The sequence below is a fragment of the Oncorhynchus tshawytscha genome, unplaced genomic scaffold, assembly GCF_018296145.1.
Source record: "Oncorhynchus tshawytscha isolate Ot180627B unplaced genomic scaffold, Otsh_v2.0 Un_contig_276_pilon_pilon, whole genome shotgun sequence".
In the NCBI taxonomy this organism is placed as follows: Eukaryota; Metazoa; Chordata; class Actinopteri; order Salmoniformes; family Salmonidae; genus Oncorhynchus; species Oncorhynchus tshawytscha.
Window position 1 is genome coordinate 25,001 of NW_024609574.1, and position 13,700 is coordinate 38,700.

A 13,700-nucleotide genomic window follows, 5' to 3' on the forward strand; every position below is an offset into this window, starting at 1 on the left:
GTGTGTGTGACCAATAACATCTGCTAAATATGTGTATGTGACCAATAACATCTGCTAAATATGTGTGTGTGACCAATAGCATCTACTAAATATGTGACCAATAGCATTTGATTTGATTTTAAAAACGTTCGTCGAAGGAGTGGCTTTGAGACGGCGTGCACATGCGCAGTTCGACACGAGAGGACCCTTAGACCCGATGACGTGTTTGTACGCGTGAGTTTATCTAGTATGAACGGGGACTTCTGTTGGAGAATCAGTTTTAGCCGGTCTTTGATACTGTCCTGTCTTTTGTATTACTCTGAACATGCCATGGGTTTGGTAGAACCTCCAGCACCGTAGGTGGCAGCACTGGGCCATAAACTAGTATACTTACCAAAACAAAACCACCATCGAAGTACTGGATTATGAAGTGGACTTGTTATGGGTCAGGAAGAGGACGTTCATGAACAAATCATAGTTTAATAACGTTACAAAGGTGACAAATCGTTCCGTCGATGGATCTAAATGAAGATAGTGTTAATTTGCGATGTGCACCCGGATATGCTTGTGTGTTCTCTGCGGTTTACCTGCAGCAGGAAAGTCCACGCTTGCACAGGCGGTCAACTCTCACTCTGCACAACGAGGATGGAGGTCCGCTGTCATTTCTTACGACGACCTGATTCCCGGTGACGCTTTCAATGTGAAGGAAGTCGAGGATGAGGAGGATATTCCGCGATCACAGACGGTACATTACAAGTCTAAGTCATGTTTATATCAATGTAGACTACTGAGAACTGTAAATGCTCAACTACCCACCTGGGATTTTTTGTGCCGAAATTAAATCAAATCTGCATTATTGAATTACACTGCCCGTAAAGCAACTGCAATTAGACAACATTTTACCAGAGGAATCAAAGGGAGTTAATTTCCATATAAATGCGGCATAGGTTTGATTGATACTGTAATGAAACGGCAAGGAGCAGGTCTCGAACCCTCGGGTCCGGCGCGCTATCGACTGTGCCGCACAAGCATGCTTGATTTCCAGCGCTTATAAACCCAGGGTCATAAACCCAGGGTCATTACAATATGATATACTATTTGAAATAGGCAACAGAGTTTGTAATGAATGTATTCATGTCACTGTGCCACAACCCCCATGTCTTTCAGCAGACTGAATGGAAATGATAGAACAGGGTTTGTCGTGAATGTAATCCTCATGTCACTGTGCCACAACCCCCATGTCTTTCAGCAGACTGAATGGAAATGATAGAACAGGGTTTGTCGTGAATGTAATCCTCATGTCACTGTGCCACAACCCCCATGTCTTTCAGCAGACTGAATGGAAATGATAGAACAGGGTTTGTCGTGAATGTAATCCTCATGTCACTGTGCCACAACCCCCATGTCTTTCAGCAGACTGAATGGAAATGTCACAGACAAGCGGTGCTGCGGTGTGTTGAACAGTTCCTACAGAGTCCCACAGAGCAGCTACCACCAATCATCTACCAGATCAACAGGGATGCCCGTAGTCGTCTCCTTCATGCCGCTCAGTTCTGCGGGACACCGGCGGGCTCTTCTCAGGTCTGCGGGACACCGGCGGGCTCTTCTCAGGTCTGCGGGACACCAGGTCTGCGGGCGGGCTCTTCTCAGGTCTGCGGGACACCGGCGGGCTCTTCTCGGGTCTGCGGGACACCGGCGGGCTCTTCTCGGGTCTGCGGGACACCGGCGGGCTCTTCTCGGGTCTGCGGGACACCGGCGGGCTCTTCTCAGGCGTACCCATCACCTTCAGATCGACCACCGCCGCCACTCGTCATTTTGCTGGACGACAACTTCTACTATCCAAGCATGAGATACGAGGTGTACCAACTGGCCAAACGTATGTTAAATCTGAAACCCTGTTGTAGAGAGTTACTGCACCGTCTGAAACCCTGTTGTAGAGAGTTACTGCACCGTCTGAAACCCTGTTGTAGAGAGTTACTGCACCGTCTGAAACCCCTGTTGTAGAGAGTTACTGCACCGTCTGAAACCCTGTTGTAGAGAGTTACTGCACCGTCTGAAACCCTGTTGTAGAGAGTTACTGCACCGTCTGAAACCCTGTTGTAGAGAGTTACTGCTGAAACCCCGTCTAGAGAGAAACCCTGTTGTAGAGAGTTACTGCACCGTCTGAAACCCTGTTGTAGAGAGTTACTGCACCGTCTGAAACCCTGTCTGTAGAGAGTTACTGCACCGTCTGAAACCCTGTTGTAGAGAGTTACTGCACCGTCTGAAACCCTGTTGTAGAGAGTTACTGCACCGTCTGAAAACCCTGTTGTAGAGAGTTACTGCACCGTCTGAAACCCTGTTGTAGAGAGTTACTGCACCGTCTGAAACCCTGTTGTAGAGTTACTGCACCGTCTGAAACCCTGAAACCCTGTTGTAGAGAGTTACTGCACCGTCTGAAACCCTGTTGTAGAGAGTTAGCAGTTACTAGAGAGTTACTGCACCGTCTGAAACCCTGTTGTAGAGAGTTACTGCACCGTCTGAAACCCTGTCTAGAGAGTTACTGCACCGTCTGAAACCCTGTTGTAGAGAGTTACTGCACCGTCTGAAACCCTGTCGTAGAGAGTTACAGCACCGTCTGAAACCCTGTCGTAGAGAGTTACTGCACCGTCTGAAACCCTGTCGTAGAGAGTTACTGCACCGTCTGAAACCCCGTCGTAGAGAGTTACTGCACCGTCTGAAACCCTGTTGTAGAGAGTTACTGCACCGTCTGAAACCCTGTTGTAGAGAGTTACTGCACCGTCTGAAACCCTGTTGTAGAGAGTTACTGCACCGTCTGAAACCCTGTTGTAGAGAGTTACTGCACCGTCTGAAACCCCGTATTTAGAGAGTTACTGCACCGTCTGAAACCCTGTTGTAGAGAGTTACTGCACCGTCTGAAACCCCCTGTTGTAGAGAGTTACTGCACCGTCTGAAACCCCTGAAACTGCACCCTGTTGTAGAGAGTTACTGCACCGTCTGAAACCCTGTTGTAGAGAGTTACTGCACCGTCTGAAACCCTGTTGTAGAGAGTTACTGCACCGTCTGAAACCCTGTTGTAGAGAGTTACTGCACCGTCTGAAACCCCGTTGTAGAGAGTTACTGCACCGTCTGAAACCCTGTTGTAGAGAGTTACTGCACCGTCTGAAACCCCGTTGTAGAGAGTTACTGCACCGTCTGAAACCCTGTTGTAGAGAGTTACTGCACCGTCTGAAACCCCGTTGTAGAGAGTTACTGCACCGTCTGAAACCCCGTTGTAGAGAGTTATATATAGTTGATAATATTTTATTTAAAGCTGTTTGAAGCCCGGTGTACCAAACTGAAAGTACAATATGCAAAAATAAGTATGGGAAGCATAGAAATTGCACACCTAGAATAGACCTACCGCTTTCTAAGACTTGCTTTCAATGAAAATGACAGATCTATAAGTCACATTTCTTTGTGCATTTGGTCTGGTCGCCCAAAAAGTTACATATTGGAGCTTTAACATGTACCAAACAAAACCAATGATTTCAAAGCTAAACAAACACCTCTTAGCCCAAGGACGACTCTTAGCCCAAGGACGACTCTTAGCCCAAGGACGACTCTTAGCCCAAGGACGACTCTTAGCCCAAGGACGACTCTTAGCCCAAGGACGACTCTTAGCCCAAGGACGACTCTTAGCCCAAGGACGACTCTTAGCCCAAGGACGCCTCTTAGCCCAAGGACGCCTCTTAGCCCAAGGACGACTCTTAGCCCAAGGACGCCTCTTAGCCCAAGGACGACTCTTTAGGACGACTCTTAGCCCAAGGACGACTCTTAGCCCAAGGACGCCTCTTAGCCCAAGGACGACTCTTAGCCCAAGGACGACTCTTAGCCCAAGGACGACTCTTAGCCCAAGGACGCCTCTTAGCCCAAGGACGACTCTTAGCCCAAGGACTCTTAATATGACCACAGAAAACAAAAACACATTTCCTGGAAAAACTGTGCAGATGCAAAAGTTTGGTAACAGAATTATGGTCGAATCTCCCTCAGTTTTATTCTGTTACCAAACTTTGTCTGCACAGTTTTTCCAGTTAATGTTTGTATTTATTTACTATGTAAACAGTTTATCAGTCATTGTGCATAGAATTGTATGTTGTAGGTTTGTTAAACTTTGAAATCAATGTTTTTTTTGTTTAGCATAAGTCTTAGTCTTCAATCAGAGTCTCGACGTAATTCCGTTTCAGTGGAATTGCCCCGTACCAGTTAACGTTATGTGGTCATTTTAACCAGTTAGTAAATCATAGATATCGTTTGCCTACGTTGACATTTTTCTCTTTGAAACAGACTCTGTGGGATTCTGTCAGGTGTACGTCCACTGTCCCGTGGAGTCGTGTGTCAGGAGAAACCAGCTGAGGCCCCAGCCGTTACCCAGTGATGTTATAGTAGAGATGGCCAAGCGCATGGAGCCTCCAAACCCTCAGAGAAACTCATGGGAGCAGAACAGTGTCACTCTGGACAGCGAACACCACTTCACCATAGAATACATGTGAGTGAGACTAGGGAAGTGTCCCCTTACACAAGCAATCAAATCAAATGTATTTATATAGCCCTTCGTACATCAGCTGATATCTCAAAGTGCTGTACTGAAACCCAGCCTAAAACCCCAAACAGCAAGCAATGCAGGTGTAGAAGCACGGTGGCTAGGAAAAACTCCCTAGAAAGGCCAAAACCTAGGAAGAAACCTAGAGAGGAACCAGGCTCTGAGGGGTGGCCAGTCCTCTTCTGGCTGTGCCGGGTGGAGATTATAACAGAACATGGCCAAGATGTTCAAATGTTCATAAATGACCAGCATGGTCGTATAATAATAAGGCAGAACAGTTGAAACTGGAGCAGCAGCACGGTCAGGTGGACTGGGGACAGCAAGGAGTCATCATGTCAGGTAGTCCTGAGGCATGGTCCTAGGGCTCAGGTCCTCCGAGAGAGAGAGAGAAAGAGAGAATTAGAGAACGCACACTTAAATTCACACAGGACACCGGATAGGACAGGAGAAGTACTCCAGATATAACAAACTGACCCTAGCCCCCGACATATAAACTACTGCAGCATAAATACTGGAGGCTGAGACAGGAGGGGTCAGGAGACACTGTGGCCCCATCCGATCAATCAGACAGGAAATGGGACGTTAACGTAATCAAATGTTACTATTTCTGTATATTAACCTTGTGTTTCACCCTCTCCTTCAGCCAAAGGTTGGTGAAGGTGATCTCTACTGCGTTGGAGAACCCACTGAGTCCAGTCCAGGACAACACTGAGCAGGAGGTATGTTCTGTTAGTTCATGGATCGCACTGATACTTCCAAAGGACATCTCTGTGAAACCCTCCTATATTCTAGTAGGAGGCAGAGCAGCTTACAGTATGGTGATGAGCATTTTGACCATGTTAACGTGACCTCTGCTGTATTCTATATTCTAGTAGGAGGCTGACCCTCAGAGCTGTGGTGTATTCTAGTAGGAGGCAGACCCTCAGAGCTGTGGTGTATTCTGTAGGAGGCTGACCGTCAGAGCTGTGGTGTATTCTATATTCTAGTAGGATGCTGACTGTCAGAGCTGTGGTGTATTCTATATTCTGTAGGAGGCTGATCGTCAGAGCTGTGGTGTATTCTATATTCTGTAGGAGGCTGATCGTCAGAGCTGTGGTGTATTCTATATTCTGTAGGAGGCTGACCGTCAGAGCTGTGGTGTATTCTATATTCTGTAGGAGGCTGACCGTCAGAGCTGTGGTGTATTCTATATTCTAGTAGGAGGCTGACTGTCAGAGCTGTGGTGTATTCTATATTCTGTAGGAGGCTGACCCTCAGAGCTGTGGTGTATTCTATATTCTGTAGGAGGCTGACCTATATTCAGAGCTGTGGTGTATTCTATATTCTGTAGGAGGCTGACTGTCAGAGCTGTGGTGTATTCTATATTCTGTAGGAGGCTGACTGTCAGAGCTGTGGTGTATTCTATATTCTGTAGGAGGCTGACCCTCAGAGCTGTGGTGTATTCTATATTCTGTAGGAGGCTGACCGTCAGAGCTGTGGTGTATTCTATATTCTGTAGGAGGCTGACTGTCAGAGCTGTGGTGTATTCTGTAGGAGGCTGACCGTCAGAGCTGTGGTGTATTCTATATTCTGTAGGAGGCTGACCCGTCAGAGCTGTGGTGTATTCTATATTCTGTAGGAGGCTGACTGTCAGAGCTGTGGTGTATTCTGTAGGAGGCTGACCGTCAGAGCTGTGGTATATTCTATTCTGTAGGAGGCTGACCCTCAGAGCTGTGGTGTATTCTATAGGAGGCTGACCCTCAGAGCTGTGGTGTATTCTATATTCTGTAGGAGGCTGACCGTCAGAGCTGTGGTGTATTCGTCAGAGCTGTGGTGTATTCTATATTCTGTAGGAGGCTGACCGTCAGAGCTGTGGTGTATTCTATATTCTGTAGGAGGCTGACTGTGGTGTCAGAGCTGTGGTGTATTCTATATTCTGTAGGAGGCTGACCGTCAGAGCTGTGGTGTATTCTATATTCTGTAGGAGGCTGACTGTCAGAGCTGTGGTGTATTCTATATTCTGTAGGAGGCTGACTGTCAGAGCTGTGGTGTATTCTATATTCTGTAGGAGGCTGACTGTCAGAGCTGTGGTGTATTCTATATTCTGTAGGAGGCTGACTGTCAGAGCTGTGGTGTATTCTATATTCTGTAGGAGGCAGAGCTGTGGTGTATTCTATATTCCTCAGAGCTGTGGTGTATTCTATATTCTGTAGGAGGCTGACCGTCAGAGCTGTGGTGTATTCTATATTCTAGTAGGATGCTGACTGTCAGAGCTGTGGTGTATTCTATATTCTGTAGGAGGCTGACCGTCAGAGCTGTGGTGTATTCTATATTCTGTAGGAGGCTGACCGTCAGAGCTGTGGTGTATTCTATATTCTGTAGGAGGCTGACCGTCAGAGCTGTGGTGTATTCTATATTCTGTAGGAGGCTGACCGTCAGAGCTGTGGTGTATTCTATATTCTGTAGGAGGCTGACCCTCAGAGCTGTGGTGTATTCTATATTCTGTAGGAGGCTGACCCTCAGAGCTGTGGTGTATTCTATATTCTGTAGGAGGCTGACCCTCAGAGCTGTGGTGTATTCTATATTCTGTAGGAGGCTGACCCTCAGAGCTGTGGTGTATTATATATTCTGTAGGAGGCTGACCGTCAAAGCTGTGTGTCCAGTGTGGTCCACCAGGCTGACCAGGCCTGCAGACGCCTGGTCTCACAGGCCATGCAGGAGGCCAGAGGTCAGTATTCATCCTTACTGTGATCCTTAAAGCCCACACACACACACACGCACACTGATAGAGTTTGCCGGCTGAGAGTACTTAGCGACTCTGAACGGAATGCCAGGCGTAATTTGCAAGCGGAAAATGTTGTCAGCCGTACGCCCACCGGCAGTCGGTCCCTAAAACCCACCGTGCCGAACGAACGTCAAACAAAGGGAATATGAACAGCACGTGGACATTTGGGGTGTTTACTCTCCCCTTTAAAAGGTAGACTCGGTGAGATGACGTTGCCCGCACGAAATAAACACAATATCCGGCCCATTTCCACAACAACTAAAAGAGGTGTTGAAGCACGAGACGACTAAACTTCTCTGTTTTTGGGGGGGGGGAACCCGTCGTAGCAGCGTGAAGCTCCCCTCGTAACACGTGTCAGATACTCTTGACTGTGTGAGAACATGGCCGTAGAGTCTTGCCTCGCGCTCATCTCAAAATCTTGTTTCAACGTCATCTGGCTGAGTTTATCTTTTAAAGAAAAAAAACATAATCAAGAGTTAATAGTGGCAAGGCATGTAGTAGCCTAGCGGCAGGGTAGCCTAGTGGTTAGAGCGTTGGACTAGTAACCGGAAGGTTGCGAGTTCAAACCCCCGAGCTGACAAGGTACAAATCTGTCGTTCTGCCCCTGAACAGGCAGTTAACCCCACTGTTCCTAGGTCGTCATTGTAAATAATAATTTGTTCTTAACTGACTTGCCTAGTTAATTAAAGGTTAAAAAAAACAGAGAGAATGAATGAATGATTGTGTGTTTATATTGTAGGTTTCTAAGTAGAATGTTTCTTGACTCACTACCTCCCCTTACCTCTTTATACGCTCACCAGTAAATCACAACTCTTCATCCTCTATGTTCAGAACATCAACTTCCCCCAGAGAGGATGAGGTCTCTGGCAGCCGACTTCAATGAATCCAAAACCAGATTTCTCCAGGACCTGCGGAGACAAGTTCTCCACGGCCTTCCCTTAACCCAGGGAGAGGGCGTGGAGGTGGAGCGGGTTGTGAACAGAGCCGTGGAGGTGGAGCGGGTTGTGAACAGAGCCGTGGAGGTGGAGCGGGTTGTGAGCAGAGCCGTGGAGGTGGAGCGGGTTGTGAACAGAGCCGTGGACGTCTTCAACAAAGAGAAACAGGATCTCATTGCAAAATACCTTCCTCCTTATGACAGAATAAAATGACACAGATAACGAGGGATAGATGATAGCTATTATGTAACTTTCATTGATTCTATGTAAATAGTCATACATATTGACGTTAGTAATTACATTTCTATATTTTTCTGACAAAATGTCCAACTGGAACCAAGCAAGGTGGAACCAAGCAAGGTGGAACCTAGCAAGGTGGAACCTAGCAAGGTGGAACCTAGCAAGGTGGAACCTAGCAAGGTGGAACCTAGCAAGGTAGAACCTAACAGGGTGGAAATGTGGAGGCTAACTTAGCCATAGCACTGGGTGGAACCTAGCAAGGTGGAAATGTGGAGGCTAACTTAGCCATAGCACTGGGTGGAACCTAGCAAGGTGGAAATGTGGAGCTTAACTTAGCCGTAGCACTGGGTGGAACCTAGCAAGGTAGAAATGTGGAGGCTAACTTAGCCGTAGCACTGGGTGGAACCTAGCAAGGTAGAAATGTGGAGCTTAACTTAGCCGTAGCACTGGGTGGAACCTAGCAAGGTGGAAATGTGGGACTTAGCTAACTTAGCAAGGTAGAAATGTAGCACTGGGTGGAACCTAGCAAGGTGGAAATGTGGAGCTTAACTTAGCCGTACCACTGGGTGGAACCTAGCAAGGTAGAAATGTGGTGGCTAACTTAGCCGTAGCACTGGGTGGAACCTAGCAAGGTGGAAATGTGGTGGCTAACTTAGCCGTAGCACTGGGTGGAACCTAGCAAGGTGGAAATGTGGAGGCTAACTTAGCCGTAGCACTGGGTGGAACCTAGCAAGGTGGAAATGTGGAGCTTAACTTAGCCGTAGCACTGTGAGTGATCAAGATCCAGCTGGCATGATGGTGAACACTTGAAGATACGTTTTTACTGTTCTGTCAAACACAATTTGAAATGATCAAATGTTCATCTCATGTAGCCGAACAGCCGGGGACATTTTAAGAGTGAGACCAAACTGACTAACATCATGAAACATTAAAATGTAGATGTAAACCGAGTGTTGATACTTCATGTAGCGTAGCGCTGTTATGGACACTTCCTGATTGTGATGTCATCATCCACTGAAAACAAAATGGTCAAAAAATGCAAATAAAATTCCCATTGAGATCGATATCTTTTGTGTTTTTATGGAAAAGGACACCTACCTTACTATTTAAAGCCCTTTGGAAACCACATTCTACAGAGAATAAGGGTGTTATTTCCTGGGGACAGAAAAGGCACTGCATAACAGGAATGAATGACCCGGTCTGTGAGAGACAGAAATCTTGCTTGTTTGTAGGTGACCAAATACTTATTTTCCACCATAATTTGCAAATAAATTCTTTAAAAATCCTACAATGTGGATTTTTTTTTCTCATTTTGTCTGTCATAGTTGAAGTGTACCTATGATGAAAATTACAGGCCTCTCTCATCTTTATAAGTGGGAGAACTTGCACAATTGGTGGCTGACTAAATACTTTTTTGCCCCACTGTATATGGTTTTATAGAGGGCAGTTTGACAACATGTAGTAAGTGCAATGTCCATGTATATGGTTTTTGCATGATGGTCTCAAGTTAGGCAAAGGGAGGGAGGCCTCCTTAACGCGCAACAAGATAAATCCTCTTCAGCACCACGGACAGCACCAGCGAATATTCACTTATTTCATGATTTCTGTTTTGTTGAAATATAAACTATAGAAGAGTCCCTGTCAATTTCAATATTGTACTTCCTGTAAAGGCAACCTTCCCGCAGGAAACATATCACACAACTATACCATGTCATCAAATAGTCTCTACGTGACCTCTATACCCCTCTCTACGTGACCTCTATACCCCTCTCTACGTGACCTCTATACCCCTCTCTACGTGACCTCTATACCCCTCTCTACGTGACCTCTATACCCCCTCTCTGACGTGACCTCTATACCCCTCTCTACGTGACCTCTATACCCCTCTCTACGTGACCTCTATACCCCTCTCTACGTGACCTCTATAACGTGACCTCTATACCCCTCTCTACGTGACCTCTATACCCCTCTCTACGTGACCTCTATACCCCTCTCTACGTGACCTCTATACCCCTACGTGACCTCTATACGTGACCTCTATACCCCTCTCTACGTGACCTCTATACCCCTCTCTACGTGACCTCTATACCCCTCTCTACGTGACCTCTATACCCCTCTCTACGTGATCTCTATACCCCTCTCTACGTGACCTCTATACCCCTCTCTACGTGACCTCTATACCCCTCTCTACGTGACCTCTATACCCCTCTCTACGTGACCTCTATACCCCTCTCTACGTGACCTCTATACGTGACCTCTATACCCCTCTCTCGTGACCTCTATACCCCTACCCCTCTACGTGACCTCTATACCCCTCTCTCTATACGTGACCTCTATACCCCTCTCTCGTGACCTCTATACCCCTCTCTATGTGACCTCTATACCCCTCTCTACGTGACCTCTATACCCCTCTCTACGTGACCTCTATACCCCTCTCTACGTGACCTCTATACCCCTCTCTCGTGACCTCTATACCCCTCTCTACGTGACCTCTATACCCCTCTCTACGTGACCTCTCTCTACGTGACCTCTATACCCCTCTCTACGTGACCTCTATACCCCTCTCTACGTGACCTCTATACCCCTCTCTACGTGACCTCTATACCCCTCTCTACGTGACCTCTATACCCCTCTCTACGTGACCTCTATACCCCTCTCTACGTGACCTCTATACCCCTCTCTATGTGACCTCTATACCCCTCTCTATGTGACCTCTATACCCCTCTCTGTGACCTCTATACCCCTCTCTATGTGACCTCTATACCCCTCTCTACGTGACCTCTATACCCCTCTGAAATCAGAATGTCTGTTGTTCTAACTTCTTTTAATAACCAAATAATAAAAAGTCCTGTATTTACAATAGGCCTATATGATATAAATAATAAACTCAGTCTTCTTAGTAATGGTAATAATGTAATATATTACAGGCCTATATGATATAAATAATAAACTCAGTCTTCTTAGTAATGGTAATAATGTAATATATTACAGGCCTATATGATATAAATAATAAACTCAGTCTTGACCTTAGTAATGGTAATAATGTAATATATTACAGGCCTATATGATATAAATAAACTCAGTCTTCTTAGTAATGGTAATAATGTAATATATTACAGGCCTATATGATATAAATAATAAACTCAGTCTTCTTAGTAATGGTAATAATGTAATACCCCCCCGTATTACAGGCCTATATGATATAAATAATAAACTCAGTCTTCTTAGTAATGGTAATAATGTAATATATTACAGGCCTATATGATATAAATAATAAACTCAGTCCTCTTAGTAATGGTAATAATGTAATATATTACAGGCCTATATGAAATATAAATAATTAACTCAGTCGTTTTAATAACCAAATAATAAAAAGTCCTGTATTTACAATAGGCCTATATGATATAAATAATAAACTCAGTCTTCTTAGTAATGGTAATAATGTAATATATTACAGGCCTATATGATATAAATAATAAACTCAGTCTTCTTAGTAATGGTAATAATGTAATATATTACAGGCCTATATGATATAAATAATAAACTCAGTCTTCTTAGTAATGGTAATAATGTAATATATTACAGGCCTATATGATATAAATAATAAACTCAGTCTTCTTAGTAATGGTAATAATGTAATATATTACAGGCCTATATGATATAAATAATAAACTCAGTCTTCTTAGTAATGGTAATAATGTAATATATTACAGGCCTATATGATATAAATAATAAACTCAGTCTTCTTAGTAATGGTAATAATGTAATATATTACAGGCCTATATGATATAAATAATAAACTCAGTCTTCTTAGTAATGGTAATAATGTAATATATTACAGGCCTATATGATATAAATAATAAACTCAGTCTTCTTAGTAATGGTAATAATGTAATATATTACAGGCCTATATGATATAAATAATAAACTCAGTCTTCTTAGTAATGGTAATAATGTAATATATTACAGTTGCTGTAACATATTACAATAACATAAAAGGCCTTTTCAAGGTGTTAACATGTGACTAAAATTATACACTGAACAAAAATATAAACACAATATGTAGAGTGAAGGTCCCATGTTTCATGAGCTGAAATAAAGGACCCCCCCACCCCCCAAAGAAATCATTAAAAAACAAAAATCCCAGAAATGTTCCATACACACAAAAACATATTTATCTCAAATGTTGTGCCCAAATTTGTTTACATCCCTGTTAGTGAGCTTTTCCTCTTTGCCAAGATAATCCATCCACCTGACAGATGTGGCATTAGAGGATTTGGCAGTATGTCCAACCAGCCTCACAACCCCAGTGTGTAACCCTGCCAGCCCAGGACCTCCACATCCAGCTTCTTCCCCTGTGGGATCTGAGACCAGCCACCCAGGACTGTTGATTAAACTGTGGGTTTGCACAACCATAGATATTTTACACAGGCTGTTAGAAACCGTCTCAGGGAAGCTCATCTGCTCGTCGTCCTCACCAGGGTCTCGACCTGACTGCAGTTCTACATCGTAATCGACTCCAGTGGGAAAATGCTCACATTCGATGGCCACTGTTCTCTTCGCGGATGAATCCCTGGTTTCAACTGTACCAGGCAGATGGCAGACCGTGTGTTTGGCATTGTGTGGGCGAGCGGTTTGCTGATGTCAATGTCGTGAACAGAGTGGCCCATGGTGGCGGTGGGGTTGTAGTATGGGCAGGCATAAGCTACGGACAACGAACACAATTACATTTTATCGATGGCAATTTGAATACACAGAGATACTGTGACGAGATCCTGAGGCTCATTGTCGTGCCATTCATCCATCACCTCATGTTTCAGCATGATAATACACGGCCCCATGTCACAAGGATCTGGACACTATTCCTGGAAGCTGAAAGTGGCCCAGTTCTTCCATGGCCTGCACTCTCACCAGACATGTCACTCAATGAGCATGTTTGGGATGCTCTGGATCGACGTGTACGACAGCGTGGTTCCAGGTCCCGCCAATATCCAGAAACTTCATACAGCCATTGAAGAGGAGTGGGGACAACATTCCACAGGCCACAATCAACAGCCTGATCAACTCTATGTGAAGGAGATGTGTCACGCTGAATGAGGCAAATGGTGGTCACACCAGATACTGACTGGTTTTCTGATCCACTCCCCTGTTCTGTTTGTTTGTTTGTCTGTATTCCCAGTCATGTGAAATCCATAGATTA

At 45.0% G+C, this 13,700-nt stretch overlaps 1 protein-coding gene across 1 annotated transcript; it reads left to right on the forward strand.

The window, feature by feature from the left end:
* The first annotated feature begins 148 nt into the window (after positions 1–148).
* Positions 149–9,564, forward strand: LOC112236397 (L-seryl-tRNA(Sec) kinase). Its single transcript, XM_042315994.1, is given in 9 exon segments — positions 149–521; positions 524–724; positions 1,393–1,590; positions 1,630–1,855; positions 4,306–4,507; positions 5,205–5,280; positions 7,175–7,268; positions 8,157–8,965; positions 9,031–9,564. Coding segments are annotated over 8 exon segments (1,341 nt in total). The 5' UTR covers positions 149–494; the 3' UTR covers positions 8,474–8,965; positions 9,031–9,564.
* Positions 9,565–13,700: the final 4,136 nt, after the last annotated feature.